Source organism: Pantherophis guttatus, chromosome 6, assembly GCF_059756535.1.
Source record: "Pantherophis guttatus breed Tessera chromosome 6, ASM5975653v1, whole genome shotgun sequence".
In the NCBI taxonomy this organism is placed as follows: Eukaryota; Metazoa; Chordata; class Lepidosauria; order Squamata; family Colubridae; genus Pantherophis; species Pantherophis guttatus.
Genome location: NC_142068.1, coordinates 33,315,579 through 33,337,251, shown reverse-complemented (window position 1 = coordinate 33,337,251; position 21,673 = coordinate 33,315,579). Strand labels below are relative to the sequence as shown.

Genomic DNA, 21,673 nt, shown 5'->3' with positions numbered 1-21,673 from the left:
ATTCAGGTGACTCAGAGGATACAGTTAAACTCCCAAGTGGCCCCAATACTCTCAGAGAGCTAACAAGCAGATGACTGCAAAGAATATAAATCTTTCCATTCCCCACCTGTCAGTTAGAATTGAAGAAGCTTCTTGGATAACAAGTGAAATGTTTTCAAAAAAAAAAAATGAAGAAAATCCAGTTGCCTTTTGGAAAAAGCACTTTTGGGATGATCATTACTTAGATGATTTAAAATCTCCATAGACACACTACTATTTTTCTCTTTCATCAGCTACAATCACCAATCTTCTTTCACTCTATAAATCACCAACAAGACAACCCACTGGAAATATAAAACATGCTGAAGCCAGCATCCCATCCTAAGGCCCTAATGTCCCATTGGATTGGATTGTGCCCAAAAAGCAATCTTTCTGTTGTATTTTAGGAAGTTAAAAGGGTAAAACAGGCATCTTAAATTTTGCAGAATTTTAAATAGAGCCTTGGTAGTACAGTGGTTTAATGCACCCTGTTATTAACACAGCTGCCTGCAATTTCTGCAGGTTCGAATCTTACCAGGCTCAAGGTTGACTCAGCCTTCCATCCTTTCTAAGGTAGGTTAAATGAGGACCCAGTTTGTGGGAGCAATAAGCTGACTTTGTATAAATATACAAAAGTATGAAGGCTATTGCTTAACGCATTGTAAGCCACCCTGAGTCTCCAGAGAAGGGCAGCATATAAATCAAATTAAAAAAAAATATGTATAGAAGCTCTTTAAAAAACCTAAACCTCATAAACTGGGCCCTTTTTTGCATTCTAAGGAGTCTAATGTATCAATTTTATCCTTTAAATTTTCTCCAAAGCAAAATAAAAAATCAACAAAAAACCAGATCCCAAAATTTGAGTTCCTTAACCATCAACATTACACTGTCATCAGTCATGTTCTACATTCTCCAGGCAGGAAAGAAATGTACCAAAGCCAAAGTATACCCGTCTCTGTTCTAAAGACAGCCAAATGTTCAAAGAAGGTATCACTTTCTTTGTTTTCAGAAAATTATTTCATTCAGATACCTTATTTATAAGATGTTCTGTAACCACTTCTCGTAATCCAGTGTATAATTTTTCTCCATGTTTATGTAATACCATAGTATATGCATTTCTATACAATTCTTCAAAGCTGAGACCACTGTTGTTTTTACGCTGAATTTCTTGGATTGCATTTTTCAATAGATCCCAAATGCTGTTAACATATTTTTCATCCATGGTCATCTGTACGTGGACATAAAAAAGTACAGTTAATATAAGAGTTTATTGGTGTCAGGTTTTCAAAACATGTTTCCTTTAAAACAGATTAAGGACCACATTTATTTAAAAGGTAGCTGCTACTACATTTAAGAGAAACCCCCCCAAAGAAAGATAGAATGTGTGTGTGTGTGTGTGTGTGTGTGTGTGTGTGTGTGTGTGTATAAGTACAGACAAATTCCTAAAATACTGCTCAGCTTCCCTGTCTCTTCAATCATGATTTTCAAAACCACTGAACACAATCTTTGCTGCTTTCTTGCATGAGCATATGTAAGTATACAAGAAAGAACACAATCAGGACAAAATTTTAACATTTCTATTGTATAAAATTGTCCATAAAGTTACCCATCTCATTTTCATATCCAGACATTCCATTCTCTCAACATATAATTATGCATTCTACAGAGAAAAAATAGTGCAGAAATATGGATTCAGCTAGCACAAAACTAGAAATGTCTTGTATGTCATAAATTCCAATGAGTTCATTTTTTCCCCCTACATGATATATAGCAGTGTTGGTGAACCGTTTTGGCACTGAGTGCCAAAAAGGGAGCACGCGCGCATGTGCGCACATGCCAGAAACAGGAAGAGCAGCCGCCTGGGGCACATGTGCGCACCAGGAGGATGATCTTCCGGTTTCCAACACATGTATGCACACCAGCCACCTGGTCTTCCGGTTTCTGGCATGCATGCGCACGCAAAGACCAGCCGGCCGGTGCACATGCATGTTGCTGCTCTTCTGGTTTCCGGCATGTACATGCGCACTGGCCACCTGGTCTTCCGGTTTCTGGCACACATGTGCGCATGAGGACCAGCTGGCCAGTGTACATGCAAGCACCGGAAACCTGAAGAGCAGCCGCCCGGTGCGCATGCGCACTGGGTGGCTGCTCTTCTGGTTTCTGGCGCTCCTGTGCATGTGAAGACCAGCTGGCCGGCGCGCCAAAACCCGGAAAAGCAATAGGTGACGGCTCGCAATGCCAGAGAGATGGATCTGCGTGCCACTTCCGGCATGCATGCCATAGATTCGCCATCACGGATATATAGGCAAGGACTCTTGTGCTGGGCATTGACCTCCTTAACTGGGATTGGTTTTAGAAAAGAATAGGACTGGATAAACATAACTGAACTTAGAAGCTAATAAAGTCAGTCCTAGCTAATATTTGTATTATGAAGAAACAGCAGATCTGTTGGCTAGACAGATAATTTGAAAAATCATCCTAGAAACAAAATGGCAAACAACATCCATATATGTAGAAAATTATGTAGCATATTCATGGAAGCCCCAGGAATCAAGCTTAACTTGGAGGAGATTTTGCATTTTTAACAGGGAAGAATGGGATCAAGTATTGAGCCATTTTCTGTTGTGGCCCGTCAGCAGCCTGTGCAGTTAGTAGCTGATTCCGACAGCGAGGAGGCTGGTGTGGTGCTGTGCCATGGGTGCTCAAGTCAGACAATGAGGAGGCTGGAGAAGATGTGGTGCCAGAGGCGGGGATTCAGCCAGGGCCTTCAGACCCTCCAGAAACTCCCGTAAGTGAAGAGGAAGAAGAGGAGAAGCCTCTTCTTGATGCACGAGCGCGCAGAGCTGTTAAAAGGCAGGAGTGGCTCCTCAGGAGGAGGTCTCTTCGAGAGTAAGGCTTGGGGCTAATTGGCCACTCCCCTAGCCTATTTAAGGAAGGACGACTGATGCAATTTGCAGGAAACAACTTCATTCATATTCCTTCGTGTCTTGATTCCAGAAACATTTGATCCGCTCTTGCTTCTCTCGTCAGTTTTCCTGCAAATTGCTTCTGGGCATTCTGCCAACCACAGTAAGATTACTGTTATCTGAAATACTGTGCCTCAGAATTGAGTTATTATTCTTTGGATTCTTGTCGGCTGTTAATGAAGTTAAATTAACAACTCTTGTTCAGAAAAGATTGATTTAAACTGTACTTGTGTTCGAACAACTACTAAGAAAGCTCATTAGTCTTTAATTAGTAAACTAAGGTTTGTACGGACTTTGTGTGTGCTGCATTCTTTGGGGTCCGTAGCTGGGGCAGAACATTTTCCCCTTCTTTTGGTAATGGAGGAATAGTGTGAGTAAAGGCCATCTGCTGGGAAACTAGTGGGTTTTCTTGTACAGTTGGTTGATCACTATGGGAACAAACTGTTAATCCACCCCTCCCCATCTATTTCCCTGGCTCTGTCTTTTTGGCTGTTCTTCCCTCTGCAGTCCCTCATTTTTTCCAGCTGACCTTCACTGACTTCTTCCTCCCACGGCTGATGAGGTGGGCCTGGGCCAGGCAGCTGCTGGCAGGGGCATCTCCCTGACATCTTGGAAAGGTCACACACAGCCAGTAGCTTTCTCATGAAGGACCGGGTGGTGGTGGTGGGGGAGACACGACACAAGTCTTGTCAAGAGCAGAAAGAAGATGGTGGCAAAGGTGGGGTAGCAGAGGGCAGAGTGATGGGAAAGGAGGAATGTAAGATGACATAAACAGCAGAGATGGCAGGGGAGACAGGCGGATGGAGTAGTTGAAGTGGAGGTGAGCACAGCAGGACAGAAATGTCAGGTCCTCACCTAACAATGTTGGACTCCTGCCCTAATGAGCACAACAGGGACTACTTGCTAGTAGAGTGGCAGAACTGCTGTCACTAAGTGGTGAGGTTATGTGATGTCTCTGGGCATCACTAGCAACTGCTTTGCACAGTGATGGATATTCCAGTCCCAATTAGAATTGATAAAGTGAGGACTACCTGCATTCTTCAAATTAGCATATTAGAATGATTAAGTCTCTTCCATGGTTACTCTTTAACAACTGTGATTTATAGGATTTTGCCTGTGATTCCAGAATTTACAAATAGATATCAAGTTAGTCAGTCATTCCGATCTTCAAAAAATTTGTTTTCTGCTCTTTTAAAATTATTTAAATCAAGCCCAATATAACATTTCGTACCAGTAAATCCCATCTTAAATATGCATTGTGTAAAAGAAGCACTTTTTTTCATGACTAGTAAAAGAGTCATGAATCTCCCTAATTTAGTTTCAGTGGGGATCCCTAGTTGCAATACTGAGAAAAAAAAATCTTGGTTACCTACTTTACCCAATTTGTGGTTTTATACACATATTCTATCCTTATCTTTTCACTTTTCTCACTGAGAAACAGCTTTTCTAGCCTTTTAATTACTTTAATTGCCTCTCTTTTCTAAAATGTGATTGCAACACTTATCCATCATATTCCAAATACAGGTAGTACTTGATTTATAACAGTTCATTTAGTGACTGTTCAAAGTTACAAAGACACTGAAAAAAATGATTTATAACCAATTTTCAAACTTACAACTGTTGTAGCATCCCCAAGGTCACGTGATCAAAATTCAGATGCTTGGCAACTGACTCATATTTATGACAGCTGTAATGTCCCAGGGTCATGGGTCAGTTTTTGTGACCTTTTGACAAGCAAAGTCAATGGGGAAGTCTGATTCACTTAAAAACAGTGTTACTAACTTAACAACTGCAGAGATTCACTTAACTGAAGCAAGAAAAGTCATAAAATGGGGCAAAATTCACTTAACAACTGTCATACTTAGCAACAGAATTTTGGGGTTCCATTATGGTCATAAATCAAGGACTATCTGTATACTGTTGCTATAATACATAAATGAATATAGTGGCTGTTTTATTTTTAGTTCCCTATCTAATGATCTCAAAAGTGTAATTTGCCTTTTTATGTATTTCCTACTACAATCAGTCAGATACAATCAATGTATGGATGCAATTTTTTTTTTTTTTGCTTCTTCTACAAAGACACAATCTCTTCACTTCAGCTTTTCTGTAAACTGAGATTAACCAAAGAACATTTCTGTACATTTCCCTTAGTTCAATTTCAATCGAAACAGGAAAGTCTGGTTCCTGACATTAAAACAGAAGAGGATCTAATCAACTTTTGAAAGGGTTGAAAACCTGTTCTGAAAATGACAAATAGTTCCAATTAAACTGACAGGGAATTTAGCAATAGCACAAAGAGAGAAACAAAAGAGCTATATATATTTTTTTTAAAAAGGGGGGGAGTTATTCACTTTAAGGGGAGATGCAATCACTCAAACCATACTACAGAATCAATGCTGAATAAATTGTTGTTAAGGATATATTTATTCTTTTTAAATCTACTATTCAAATAGGTTTACACTTCAAGATAAATTATAAAGACAAATTCTCACTAGTTCTTCACTACCAAGTTGATAGCAACTTCACAGTCTATTTTTTAAGACATGGAACATAATGCTGCAATCCTGATTTAAAGAGAATTCAAAATCATGTTTATCTTGTCCAACTCAATTAATTTTCTATATTAAATCTCAAACATTGAGTATTTCAGCAAAATCAGTATGATAGAAAGATGAGAAAAGTTTGTTTTAATTCAGGCTGAATTTTTGGGGGACTTGCTTATTTAAAAATTTTCTTCAGGAATTTTGTAAAATGTATTTTACAAAACTAATAATGTTTTAAATGGACAAATGAAAGAGATAGCATGCATAGGATTCCTCAAAAATAGGATTTCAAAGATAATACCAAAATCCCTCGCCTATAATAAGATACATGAATTATGGATAAAGAAAGACTGAAGTCAGAATTCAGTTTTGATAGCTACCTTTGTGTAAAATGGCTTAAGGAAAATCAGAACTATTTTCACCATGGTTTTGTGGAGAAGCCATAGTAGTTGCTGTTTCTAGTACACTAAATCACAATGAGCAGGTTCAAGACCAGAGTAACACCAAACACCAGAGTAAATTCAAATAAACAAAACACATGATGATGATCAGAACTAATTTCAAATGCATGCATGCATGCATGCACATACAAACACACATTATTTGTATATATTTAAATGTCAAAAGAAAAATACAACATATTCATTAATATACAAACATCAGTGATAATAGTGATCAAGCAATCAATTGCTTTTAATGTTAACAAACTGTACAACAAAATATAGTATCAGTTGCTAGCGTGCTATTTGCTAGCATAGCCACAGGATACCAAAAACATTTGCTCCTTTTTTTACTCAAATATACTTTATTTATAACCAAATTGGGAGAAATTAGTGTATAATATGTGTCTAAGAATGAAAATTTCAAATCAGTTTTGTAACCTTAATCTGATTGCATAAAGCTAAGCACAATTTATCTTTTCAGACAGTATGTTAATCTGTGTTTAGTTGAATATGGAAGAAAATATAAGTGTTACTCTCTTATGATTATGCCAATAAAAAAAATGGATGGAGGATCAGGAGTAAGGAAGTAATAGCAAACCTTGGTTTACTGTTCTTTCTCAAATACTACTATAATTTACTGAAGAGAAGTTACTAATCAGATTCAAGCTGATAATGTATTTCAGAAAGAAATAACAGCTGACATTACAGCATTGAACAACCTTAACAAATATATTATTAAACCAAAGATTAGAAAGAATCAAGCTATGTTATGTATATGTCTACGTTTGTTTTAGAATTGTACTACCTAGAAAATACTTGTGGAAGACACTGCAACAATTCACTGTATAAACAGTGTATATGTTCAGAAAGAGTTCAAATATTTAATATCATATTTATTGATGGTTAGTCCACACAGAATGAATAGAAACACTCAGCAATTTAAGAGTCTAATCAGTTATCAAAGTTCCATTTCAGATCAACTTATTTCCAATTCTCTCCATAATCATGAATTACCTTCAAGGACCCAGCAGTTACACATAGAACAACCTATCAGCATTGCTGAGAAATACACAAGAGGCTGGATGAAACAAGTCAAACCCAAAATTGAACTTCAAAGAATATACTAAGCTTAAGAATATGAGCAACTGCAAAGTTAAAGTACAGCAATTAAAGTAACTAAGGATCACACCAAATAATGGACCACCTAAGACCAGAAAATTTATAGGCAATATGCATACTGAATAGATTTTTCTCCAAATCAAGCATCGGCAATAATGTATTACCTCTGAAGTGTTTTCTTTACAATCATTTTCTAGAAATCCTTTAAAAGGATTGTTTTCAAGTATTTCAGATAGTTTTATAAAAACCGTCTTCATTAAACATGTATACACCATTCATACAGAACTCAAAGTTCTAATTTGGTTACTAAGAGGCATAAGACAGTCTGTGACGTCATTAGAATGTTGAGGTAGCTCTTAATGAAATGTGTTAGATTATACGTGGCTACTTGTCACAGTACCACTGCAGCAGAAGACTTGATTAAACTCTGAATATTTTAAAGTAAGATGAAGAAAGTTCAGATATATTTGGAATAACCAGGTATGTCAACTTAGCCATCTGAAGAAATAAAGCAATCTTAAAGATAAATAAGCTCAAGGTATGGATATCTCTATGACTACTCTCTGTTTCTATCCATCCAACAAGAGCTGAGAGAGAAGGTTTATTGAAAACCACGTCTCCAGGGGAACATCATCTTCAGGAACCTGATCTCAAGTCTTCTCAGTGCTGGCTTCCTCCTATGGAAGGCTTCCCACAATATATGGATCATCCTCATACATCCGCATTTTCAGACCACTCTTATGGGTATAAGTAAGATCATGGTATTCTCACTGATTGAAATTTCTGAACTCTGCAAGCCAATAATATAGACCAAAGAAAGCTCTCTTTCCCATGTACTTTTATATTTATCAAAAAGACAGATTCAAAAATACAGACACTTTATCTTCTCTAGGTCTTTATTACTGACATAACAATTTACACTTTAAAAAAAATACTTAATGCTTTTAGGCCACTCTATGAAGTTTGAAGTATTACTTCAGAGCCTTTTATAATTTTCACAAAACTGATTATTTTGAGACCAGAAAAGCAATGCATACAAAGTAATCATTTATTTACTGATACAGCACAATGCCCAATCTAAATGGTTAACAGTAAAACATAAAATAACAATCCATAGAAAAACTCAACCCATATAAAGAGATAGAAATGGTAGAAAGATCAAATGCTTACTTTGAACACACCCAGAAAGCCCAAAGCAAAGGAACTAACTTCATTTCTAGTGACAACATATTGCACAATGTTAGGGAAATGATAGAGAAGTGCTGCCTTTTGACTTCTCAGAACGACAGGTTATTTTTTTGCTGATGTTGCAAAAAGAATCATTTGGATAAGGCAGTGCCTAATGTTACCCTATACCAACATAGGACTTTACAGGTAAAAAAAAATCAACATTTTGAATTGAGCTTAAAACCTTATCGGAAATCAATGTAATAACTACAAAATAAGTGTTAACCTGCAACAGTATGTATAATCCACTGGCAGTCTGAGCACTGAATTCTGTACCAGTTAGTTTTCAAGGCCTTTACAAAGACTATCCCACGTTCAGCATGTGGTAGTAGTCAGTAATACGAGTTACCACTAGCTAGGCTTTCTAGCCAGCTTTAACTAGTTACCAAAATCATGGGATCATCTTAATAAGTCTTTTGCCCTCACAGAGGTTAAAAGTTCTAATAATCTCCTGCTTGACCAGAAAATGTTCTATCTGTGAAAAAGGACAGATATCAATTGTATAATTCAAACCATAACTACTCTATTCCAAAATAAAGACCAGATCTTGTTTGTGCCTGCCCTATGTTTGTAAGCACTGAAATTTCTTGGGACAAAATTATGGTCATTATGGCAGCTATAAATACCCTAGCTTTTCAGGACCCTCAAAGGCATGGACACTAATCTTACAGCACCAAAACCAGAGATATCCCAAAACCAGTCTCAGCACAGTCCAGAAATTGAAGGAAGGTTGTTGTCAAGTAGCAGGACAACTGAGAAGCCATAGAAGTCCTGTTTTATCCTGACAGCACACCAAGACACAATTTTTCATCATTCATCTCTGGAACAATAATATTGGTCACTGCCAAGGGGCTGAATCTATCTCCCTTTCCTATCCTTGGTATAGCAGCTACTGCTATAAAACGTGAACCCAGGTGGACAGTCCCTCAACAGAACAGCATCACCATCATTGCACAACCAAGTCTCTTAATGCAATGTCAAGCCTACATCTGCATCTATCTCTACACTGTGAATAGATATAGTCTGGTTTCATATGGACTTGGCATTTACCAAGACACCCTAAGATTCAACCACTCAGGTGGAACTACTAAGTTAGAAGAAGGGCCCTGTATCACTGTATGAGACCCTCTTCTGCAATGGCCACCCAGAACCATATTCCTCCTGTGCTTGTCATTGGCTCACTGACTATAGTCACAACACACATACTCTCTCCTTTGCTTTCCAGTAATCCATTCAGTTCTGACACAACTTTATGTATTCTATATTGCAAAGTTCAAGACCACTTTGTATAGACAAAATTAAATACATCAACCACTCAAACCCACTTTCTCCAACTGCCCCATTAGTAGCTACATAATAAAAATACATACTTGTATTCAACTAATCCCAGTCCTGCTAGAGCTATTGTCAAAACCATTTACCAGCCTCATTGATTTTACTTGCATAACTACTACTACTCCCTTTTTGTGGAGCTGCAACTTTGACACTGCTTGAGAAGCTTCAGAATACATTACATAAACATAATAAACATTTATACTACCCTTCTCCACTATTTATTAAATTTGCATGCTGTACTGTTAGTGATTCTGGACAGTCTGCAGCATAATAAGATAAAAATACAATACAAAACATTTAAAAATTAGTAATATTAATATTTCTTCTGACTATTCCACCCCTGGCATCCTTCCATTTCTTAACAACATTCTCACTTCAGCCTAAGGAAAGAAATAACTTGCCCCTCTATGTTCTCGCTGTCCTTGCCCCTCCTTATATTCTTTTCTTCAAAGTCGAGCTTTCACCCAGAGGATGCCAGCACTTTCCTCTATTCTACAGCAGCAGATCACTATGATTCAATACTGAATATTCCTGTTATTAGATACTTCTCTCTTTCCTCACTTTCAAATTTAATGGACATTTTGATTTAACAGAATCCTGTCTCCTAAATAGTCTGTTAAATTTAGATTTGGCTGTAATGCTCTTCCATATTCCTTTTTTTCAGAGTTCTTTTTTTCCATTTGACCCTTGCCAGGCATATAATCACATACTTTATTGTGGGTTTTGAAACTGTGAGGTTAACAATCAATTTTATACTGTGATCCCATAACATTATAAATTGATAATAAATCTGACAACTTGTCAGATTTCATTCAACTATTTTTTGTATTTGATATATGTACATAATTGAGTGTCAAATATGATTATACAAGCTCAAGTACCGAACAGCCACTTTGCAGTTGGCAATATGGCAAGGATGAAAACATTTTGAATTATGGAGTTCAATTTCTAAGAATTTTTTCACAATCATAGCCAATAGCTAAACTGGCTCATCTAGGAGAAGTATCACATTCTTTATTAAAATATGTATGATCAACAAATTATTTCATTTTACAAATGGCACATTTCATTCATTAAAGTACTACATGGCACTGGCTCTTGATATTTTTATTCTGTTAACATATACTGTATGTCCAACCTAATCACTAAATAGAAAAAAATTGAATTTTTCTACCTTTTGAAGTACTTACATTTTCCTGCAGGTTTTTTTAAAATTATACAAAAGTTTTCATACTATTTATGCTAATGAAGAATCAATTTCTGTGTCATAAAATGTTGGGTTGATTCAGAGAAGAAGGAAGAGAATGCCAAACTGTTAGAAGAAACATATCTGAATCTTTGAAAAATAGAAAATATGAGAAACGTATCTCTGCCATGATTGGAATAACTATAAACTGAAGCGGAGAGGGGTTCTCACAGGTTTTCAATATTCTATTACTATAACCTAACCATATTAAAGTATATTCCAAGACTTTTAGTGACTCTCATTTCTTGACTTTCCCATTGTAAAAAGCTGACACTCTGCTCTTAATAATATATTGTTGGCTTATTTTATTAATTATGTCTTTTCAATACATCGTATACATAATTTGAAAAATACAAAGAATATATTTACATGCAAAATTCTGTAATTCCTGTATTTGTCTAATCTGTAAAACCAATCAAATCAGTTAATAGTTTCTGTATAAATAAAAGCTATACTGTTTTCTAGTCATAATTCATTTTCCATTTGGAAATATATTCACTATTTGAGGTATTTTGTTGTTTGTGATCTAATATTTTTATAAACAGACAAATTTATAACTTTTTTCTTTTTTACATTTACATTTCATTATTTCATGACTCAGAAGTACAATATTTAGTGAATGGTTTACATTTAATGTTGTCAAATAATATTAATTTAGATGTTTTTACCCTAGCCAAAAATTCTCATACAAATTCTCTTGATCTGGAACTGTTTCCTTCTCCATCAGCAATAGGCAACCTATATCTATTACTGCTAAAATTCAGCAGCACAGTTTGCCTGAAGCACTGTATACATACATACAATTCTATACTTCAGAAAATAAATGTTTAAGGCCATTACCCTGAAGAAGGAAATTTCAGATTAAGCCTAAATTCTTTGTATTGTTTTCTAACCTGTCACTTATAAACTAATTTTTAAAAATAGCAAAATAAATACTTCTAGGAAGCAAAGTCCATGTTATGCTTTTGCAAGTCTTTTCTTTTTACCAAAAGTAAAAAGCCTTTCCTTTTCTCATACAAAAAAGCAATTAGTCAAGTGAATGTAACAAATAAGTCAGCAATAAAATGTAAAACAACTACATTTCTATACAAGAAATTAGGAAAGTGTTTGGATATTTGATCTTATACATGAACTTTCATATTATACCTTTATAAGTAACAACGTCCTTCATTCCAAAACTACAGTTCTGGTTTTGCTATTTTTAACTACACTAATAATAGCAATAGCACTTAGACTTATATACTGCTTTACAGAGCTTTACAGCCCTCTCTAAGCAGTTTACAGAGTCAGCTATATTGCTCCAATAATTTGGGTCCTCATTTTATCCACCTCGGAAGGATGAAGGCTAAATCAACCTTGAGCCTGGTGAGATTTAAACTGCCAAATTACAGGCAGCCAACAGTCAGCAGAAGTAGCCTGCAGTACTGCACTCTAACCACTGTGTCACCGTGGAGTATAATGGAGTATAATGGTAAAAACAAACTCTATTTGAGAAAAATCTCTCCAAGTCTCTACTCATCTCATCCAATGAGAATGACAAGCCCTAACAATCCTTCTAACTGCATATCAGGGAGAAATTAACAGGCTATGGCTTTAACAATTTTAAGAAATAACTGCAAAAGCCAGATTATAAGGAGCTGAAAAACCGATGCCTTGAATGTTGAATGAAAATATTGAGAGTATCTTGGACCACTGGAATAAATAATTCAATACTAAATCAAGTAAATGATGGTATTGAAAACTTAATGAAGTTAAAGCATTAATATTTTGTAAATACAGTGCAAAGGCAACAGTCGCTAGAAAAAACCAGGTATTTGGAAGAGTATCTGGTTTCACTTATATTAGTAAAACACAATAAAATATAAATGTTATGTCTATGTTCAAATACCAATGTCTAGGTCATCTAACCATCGAAGTGCAGCATTGTTTATATTAAAAAAGCAGCTAGTCCTCAAACTTATGACCACAATTGAGCTCAAAATTTGTTATTAAGTGAGACATTTGGTGAGTTTTGCCTCATTTTACGACTTTTTAAGTGAGTCACTGCAGTTGATAAATTAGTAACCCAGTTGTTAAGTGAATCTTGCTTCCCCATTGACTTTGCTTGTCAGAAAGTCGCAAATGATGATCACAAGATCCTGGAACACTGCAACAGTCATAAACATGGACCAGTTGCCAAGCATCAGAATTTTGATCATAAGATCATGGGGATGCTGCAAAGGTCAAACTGTGAAAAACACTCATAATTCACACTTTCAATGTTGTTACAATTTTCATCAGTCACTAAACGAATGGTTGAAAGTCAAGGAGTACCTGTACTAAACCTGTTTAAAGCCAGTTATGATCTATAGTTTGACATTGGATGCCACATCACACTGAGAGAAGGATTCTATGCCCCACCTATACAGAGAGTCTTGGCAGACGCTGTGTGAGGTGAAAATTCTATTCAGGACTGTCCACTGCTGATGTGGCAATTCAAAGCCTGAAAACTTTTTTGTGGGGTCATTTATGTCTACCTATGTCTGGGCGTTCAGCAAAACATATGGCTTTCCATTGGGAATTAATGTTAAAGTTGTTGTGCAAGTACCAGTGGGGGCTTCCTGGATTTGAGTCTTCCAACTATGAATGAGAAAGATTGGCATGCATCAATAAGAGTGAATTGTTCATAATTTTTCTGTATTCTCTCACTAGTGCATCTTGTCTTCCTACAGCCGGTGGTGCTATATGGCTCAGAACAGGAAGCTAGCAAGTCAGAGTGGTTTTAATACATCCACTTATGGTGTTGTTGAGTCTAGCGTTTAACTTATTAGTATAGTAGCACAATATAGGGACACAGTATTCTGGTGCAGAGTAAACCAACCCTAATGCTGATGACCTGAGGGTGACAGCTGAAACTCCCCATTTAGTTACACATAATTTCTGGAGTATATTACTCCTAATATTTATTTTTGCTGCTGTATTCTCTAAATGTAACTTAAAGAAGAGAGTTGTTGTATAACTTACCTTACTTTTGTTATCCCCCATTATTATCTGAAAGGACCTATCAGGGTGTTATTAGTCAACAGACATTTTTGCAGGGGATAGTATGGCACAATTTGTATAACAACCCATCCTTCCAAACTGTGTTTTATGCTGCAATTAGGTATATGAACACAGCTGTGGTTTTGGGGCCTTGTTGTAATTATGTTTCAATATAACTTCTGTGAAAAGATGTGAAGCTCCTTATGGTGTACTCTGAATATCCACCAGTGTGAACTAAATGAACTAGCAACTGCTAGCAGCCAGGGTACTCTGTAGACTTTCTAGCTCTCAAAATGCATGGCAAGGAAAACAATTGAAAAGGAAAAGGTAACAATAACTCATAGTAGTAGGTATTGACAGACAATCCAGGCAAACTAATATCTATCAGAGCTTGATAACTCTGAAGTGAATGACTGACAAATATAGATAAACCTTATTTAGCAACCACAACTGAAAAGGCAATTTTGTTGTTAAGTGAACCGGTTGCTAAGCGACATTGTGACTGTGTTTATAGTCTTCAACTTTCTTTGCTTTGCAGACTTGTGAAGGTCATAAATGTGGGCACTGATCACAAAGTCATTGTCGCAACACCACTGTAACTGTGACAGTCATTGTACGATGCATTCAGTAAACAAGAATTACTTGTACTACACTTGCACTGCATTTTTCAGAAGTACCATAAGTCATCAAATACAATCTAGAAAACAACCTCAGTCTTTTCTTGAGTTTGTCAGCAGTTAATCCATATTTTAACAGTTCTTAATTTACTTCCTGAATAAAAACTGAAAAGCAGGACGAGTTTGGGCTGATGTTGTGCTTTCAACAAATTGTAATACTTTCCAGGAGAAAACTAACCATATTGATCTTTTGCAACAAAGTACAAAATAATCTGATGGCAATATGAGTCAAACAAACTTTATAACAACCTGATTATTTTTCAGGTTTTGTACGACTCTCTGCCTTATATTTGAGAATTACTGTTTTTACTCCAGGTCAAACATGAGCAGTGGCAATCATGGTGAGGGCTAAGAGATGTGTGTGTATGTGACAGAACAAGCAAAACGTCAGTTGTCATAGTACCATCAAAGCCTAACCATTTTGTATAGGCATGGGTTACAGGGTCATAAAAAGAGTGTTTTATTGACATTATATACATGTACAAACAGGCACACTGTTTAATCACACTGCACCATCATGCCGATTTTAACGCCCCCCATGTAGATATCACCAAATATGGGATTAGCAGAGTGAATCAGAATTTATGGACCCATGCTAAAGGCTGGGAACAAGATAATCATGTTTATTCTCAATCACCAAATTACTTTAAATCAGTGATAAATTTTATAAGTGATAATTATATAAAAAAGTAGATCAAAGATTGAACCATCCTTTCTCTAATATCTTTTCTTGGATATAATTACTTCAGATGTTTTTTTCACAAACCTGCAACTAATACCAGAGGCAAAATACTTTGAAGTAGCAAAGTATAAGATTCCTTATCACCCACATCTCCCTCTTTGGGTAGCATTTGAACAATTAATTATGTCTGGTTGGATACTGGAAATATTTTATAATCTTAGTCCAAAGAAAGAGAAAGCAGTTTAGGGAATTTAAAAACATACAAATGTGAATTTAAAGAATAACTGTTTTCTGAAGGACTTTAACATGAATTTATATAAACAATTCTTCTATTAAACAAACTTATATTAAACTTAATTTTGAATTTATTGTTCATACAAGATATAATTGATATTTTATATAACAATGAGTAAAATGGAGTTGTTACCTTAAATTATTCATACTTCAAAACAATTGGTTGTGTTCTCAGTGTAATGTGAGAATGCTACTACTATGTTGTTTTAGTTAATCACAAACCATAGTTTGTAAACCGTAATAGCTTTCATTTTAAGAAAAACTTGCACACCAAAAATATTTCTATATAATTTTCTCTATATAAATATGGGAATGATGACCTACATTTTGATCAGGTGCCACATTCTGAAAACCTAAAAATTAGGATAAGAACACTTTAGGCCAAAAATGGCAAATCAATGAATGAAACAAAGCAGCATAGAATATTACAATATAATTCAAACTACTGTACTCTGTTTCTGCCTCCATTACGTTAAGAAAAATAATATAATTAATCTGGGATCCCACTGAAATCCTTTGTATTTATATCTAGAAAGGCTATGCAAAACATTTGCAAAGAACATTGGTGTAATATGTCAAATTATTAATGCAGGCATCTCCAGAAGATGGCTGCTCCAAAGGCTTTCTATGCAATATACTTATATGTGCATAGGTATAAACAACATTATATTATATGTGCATAGGTATAAACAACTGTGATTACTAATGAAACAGCTATGTATGCCTGTATATCAAGTTTTATAGAGGATGAAGATGTTTTAATACTTAGAGGTGATTTTTTTGGGGGGGGGCAACTTGCTTCATGAAGCATCTTTATTGAACGCTTTGTGCAGCATTATTTAGTAATCATAAATAGTATTATTCAGCAAACATTTATTGGAATTTTATTTAGGCATTGACAAAACTATACCTGGTCTGATTTCCTCTGAGTGAGTCAAACTGAAAGTCTCCCAATGAAATCCAATGCTATATACTTGAGAACTCCTGGTTTTACAAGGCAGAAGTGCACTAAAAATAAGCTAAATATATTGATCACAGAGAATGGCAAAAATGCTATCTGTGAATATAATCATCAACAATCCTTATGTCAATCTACATGATTTTATGGCGCAAATTACAAATTATTTAGGACAGAATAATGCAATGTTTGAAGCATTTTGCATATTTGAAATGTTGAGGTCCAAGCCGAGTAAAGAACTTTTTCATAAATGGTTACCAATCATAAATGTGAATCTTTAGATATCACAAGAACCTCTGTAATCTTTTTTTTGATACAATGTAATATCTAGACTGAAATCACTGTGAATACTTCAAAAATGGTTGATCATCTTTTCTTCTATTATTCATATTATTATATTTCTAAGCGTTTTTCAAAGAGGGACAGAATAACTCAAATACATTAATCTATATATTTTTGTGTTTTATCTACACCAGAGGTTGCTTACAATTTCTAAACCACAGAAGTCTAAAGTGAGCCTTCCACAGGCTTTCAAAAGATGCTAATAAGGTGTAATTTTTAACTGATTTCAACGGAAAATTATAAAATGGATACTAAACTACAATATGATTAGACCGTAATCATATTAAATTTAAAATCTTTATTGTCAGTGCACAACATATGTACAATGAGATTGGTTGAGCTCCCTCAGTGCACACACACCCCCAACATCATACAACTCACAGTCAAGACAAAAAATCCCTAATCCAATAAATCATATTAACAAAAAATATATTTAATTAAATGTGAACAAGTTTTTGTATTTTCAACACTATTATATTTTTGCACTGCTAAGGTCACGAAACTCTCAACCCTGAAAAAGTGTTAAATCCACGTCTGGATATAAAGAAAATTGACACATAAACAATTACAGACTGACTCCATGTATTAAACATGAAGTAATTATAATGTGAATAAAAAGCAAAGCTGCAGAAATATGATTCAAAGAATGTCAAAAATATATCACTATATCTGAGAGTAGATACTCAAAGAATACACATTATATATTTGTCAATTGCATATAATTAAAGGCAATGTGACATTTCCACTTTTGTTCACATTACGTTTTTTAAATGTATGCCCACTCATAATCCCACAGAGTGGTTTCTCCTTTCAGGGAAAATATGTTCTTAAGAACTTATCACTTAAGTTTCTTAGGGTGGAGGTGGGGGAAAATGGAAGAAAGCTCACAGGCCAACAGGATTTGCACAAAACATACAATGTATGCTCCTTTTCCAAAGAAAACAGGTATAGCACATGGACCAAGGACTTTTTAACAAACTTTTAGAACAGCAGTAGGTTAATCTCATCAGAATAACATATTAAGAACCTCTTCAAATAATTGGTAATAAGATCATAACCTCATAAATTAATTCAGTGCCTAATCATATATTCATACTAGTAAGTGACCAATATAAATAATCTGCTCTTAAGCCCTATGCACATCAACTCATCATAAGGTAGGGTTGTCAATTTGTATATGTAATTAAATAACTGATTCTGATATTATAACCAACCTGCACAATTTACAGTTACTGTATTGCTCTATATAAAACCAGAAAAATTAGAACTATTTCAAAAATGTCCATGCCACTGTACAAAAAAAATTCATGTTTGTCCACTCAATTAATACATTAAACTTAACTCAATAGTTTTTAAAATTGAAATGTCAGAACTAGTATATATATTCTAGTAATGTGACATTACTGATGAAGCCAATTAAAATGCATATTGAGCCATGAGATCCAGTTTTAGTTTAACATAATCTGCAGACCTACCTACATTTCTTTATTGATATTTGGGGTTTTTTTGTGGGGTGAACTGTATATCGCCTAAGCAAAACATACCATGCTGAGGTTCAGTGCTATATATACATCAGAAAAAAAAAACTGATTTTTACTGTTCTCTAAACATTCTCTATTATCAGAAATAGATTTGATACATTAATTTTGATATTCTTTGCACACAGAATCACTGACTTTTATGTGGGGCATCCATATATTCTCTCTATGCATGCTGTAACAGTTCTAAGCCTGTTACTATCAGAAAACTTTTAAATATTCACTAATATGAAACAATTTCACGGCAGGAACAGTAAAACTCTGTGAACAATGTTTACCCACCAACATTTTACAGGGTCATCTGTAAGAAAGCAAGCAGAATGAAGAATATTTATCCTGAATACAAACTTTGTTTCTCTTGTTCAAGTTAACTTTTGCATACACTATTTGCTGCACAGATCTCATTTACCAAACTCATCAGGTGACTAGAACATCCAGTGAACACTTTCCACATAATATATTAAAATACTAAATGTGTTATTAATATGATTAGACATATTGATTACAGTAAAAAATAACAAAACTTCCTTAAAAAGAGTAACATTTTATCCCTGAAAAAATCCCACTGGTTTAGTCACTTCAAAATCAACTAAATTAATTGAAAAATACTACTATATTTCATTGGTTCTTAAGAAGCGTCTACTCAAATACAGTTAAAAATGCAACAAGATTTAAAGAGCAATTTGAAAGCATATCTAGTCAAATAGGCAGAAGATAAATGTAATATTTTTTTAAAAAAGAGCTGACATGTTAAAATTGTGAATTACATGAGCTCAGGCGAAACTATAGAAAACCACCAAATTTCTATGTAAACTGGAGTGGATACTAAGATTTTATTTTTAATCTAAGTACTGCTTCAAAACATACTTTCGATAGACTGTACTGTTGTCAGTGACAGTTGCCAAACTATTTGTTTAAATGGGCAAAGTTTCTATCTTTACGAAGGCCAACTATTATTTGTCATTATGTTCCTTAATCAATAGTGAAGCTTTGGCTTAGGTCAAAATGAAAAGCTATTGCTTTTCAAGTTTATAGATATATGTACACCAACAGATTCAACAACTTTAAATCCCCAAGCCTTCATGTTACAAAAATCCTTGATGAGAGAATGCCCTTATGGTTGTGTTTCCAACCTTCAGTTGAAGCAACTGTCAACTGAAATCATCTCATAAAGGTATGAAGCAATTATGGAAGAAATCATCCCCCAAATTCCTTCCAAATGACAACTGTGCCCTACTTCAGAACTAGGTTGTTTTTGCCTGCTGATTTTCAAATTGTGTGCAGTTTCGGTTATCGATAGTGGCTCCAAAAACCAACTTTGCAAACATCCCAGGTGGGTCCGCTGACTGAGGCGCGACAGGTACGAGGCCGAAATCCCGTGAGTTATATTTATTCTTCTGGGTAAAAAAAAAAAAAAAAAAAGGCTCGGCCACTTAGCAGGGAAATTAAAAGAAACAACAGATCCCTTACAAAGGCCTGGGAGAAGCGTCCTTCCCTGGGGCAAATGACGGCCCCTCCAACCTCCCTCTTCGTTTCCTGTGACGGAAACTTGGGCTCTCCATTGCTCGCCAAACCGCGGCACCCGGGCTTGCTGTATCCCTTAGCTGCAAGGCCGACTTCCTTCCCCCACCCCCAACCCCAGCCTTAGAGTCAGTGACAGCCCCGGTCGAAGGAGCGAGAGAAAGAGCGCAACGAGGCTCGCAGGCAAATTAGCCAGGAGAGGCCGGCGTCTCGTCCTTTCGCCAGGCCGAGCCAAGCCAGGCCCTGCGCAACCGACGCAAGCCTCACTTCACTCACCGGGAATGCTCGGATCCGCATTTTGGTGTCCCTCCGGCTACCCGTCCCCTTGCTCAGGTTCGACATTTTGGGGCTCGGCGAGAGCGGAGCCCCTTCCTGGGGACCAGGAGGAAGCGGAGAGGGAAAGGGATCCGGGAGAAGCTCCCTCCGGCGACAACAACAGAGGCGCCGGCGACCTTTACTCAGACAGTAGGCAGTAAAAAGCCGAGCCGTGGCAGGCCCAGGAGGGCCGTCTATTCTCGCTCGGCGGCGGCGGTAGTAAGCGGCGGCGGCGGCGACTCCCTCAGCCTCCTGCGCCTCCTCTTCCTCCGCCGCGATGGCGGCCAAACATCGCTCAGTGCGCAGGGCCGAGAAGGCCCCCTCCCCTCTCCCCGAGACACAGACACAGACAGATCAGGCGGGGGCGGCGGCGCAAGAGAGAGAGAGAGAGGGGGGGGAGGGAGGAGAAAGGGGAGGAGCACAGCCGGCGGGGAGGAGGGATGAGGGGGAGTGGCGTGGAAACCCAGCGAGGAGGGGGAAGATTCGGCAAGTCTCGCGAGAGCTCCAAACGGCTGCCGCGGTAAACGAAAAGTGGCGTGGAGGTGGGGAGGGGGGAGGAAGTATTGTTTTTCTACTCGACTGCCGCTGGGGGCGCGCGAGCGAACGGGGCTGGTAATTGGACGGCGGCGGCGCGGTGGCGACAGGATTTCGTTGTCACGCGGTAAAAGCTCAGAAAGAGGAGGGCTGATTCATACGTAGCGTTGCTCGACTGGTTCCCCTCCGCCCGCCCCCCCCCTTTCGTTGTTTGCTTGACACGTACATCAATACCTAGTTCTGGCAATCCACACATCTTTTGTGATCTATTTGGTTTCTTTCTTGTCTGACAAGAAACAAAAATGACACAGTTTTTAATGGTCTGAAAACTATGGAAATCGGTGGCTTTCACAAATCTAATGTCACACGCGTATATATTACATCGCAAAACCAGTTTCTGAACCAATTCAGGCTTCTAATAAACTAATTTACAGCAAATCAAAACTCAGGTTGATTTTGGACAGATCCGTATGAAAATTGTTCTAAAGAGTAGTTTTCATCCTAACTGCTGCCTAACTCAAAACCATACGTGTTTGGAGAGAACTCTGAAATAACAAAAAGTAGGTTAAATATACACTAGCCTTTGACTTACAACCACAGTTGAGCCCAGAATTTCTGTTGTTAAGTGAGACATTTGTTAAGTGAGCTTTGCCCCCATTTTATGACCTTGCTTGGCACAGTTGTTAAGCTGAATCACTGCAGTTAAGTTACTAACCTGGTTGTTAAATAAATCTGTCTTTCCCATTGACTTTGCTTGTCAGAAGGTTGCAAAAGGTGATCACGTGATCTTGGGAAACCACAACAGTCATAAATATGAGCCAATTGCCAAGCATCTGAATTTTGATCACGTGGGAGTGCTGCAAAGGTAATTCTGAAAAACAGTCATAACTT

The 21,673-nt window shown here is 36.6% G+C and overlaps 1 protein-coding gene across 1 annotated transcript in view; it reads right to left on the bottom strand.

Annotated features, from left to right (window-relative positions):
- Positions 1 to 20,988, bottom strand: part of CUL3 (cullin 3) — a 47,271-nt gene extending 26,283 nt beyond the window's left edge. The window contains exons 1-2 of the mRNA XM_034439400.3: positions 20,210 to 20,988; positions 1,049 to 1,246 (exon numbers count right to left, since the gene is read on the bottom strand). Of these exons, the coding sequence (XP_034295291.1) occupies positions 1,049 to 1,246; positions 20,210 to 20,275 (264 nt within the window). The 5' untranslated portion in view covers positions 20,276 to 20,988. The remainder of the gene's footprint in view (positions 1 to 1,048; positions 1,247 to 20,209) is intronic.
- Positions 20,989 to 21,673: the final 685 nt, after the last annotated feature.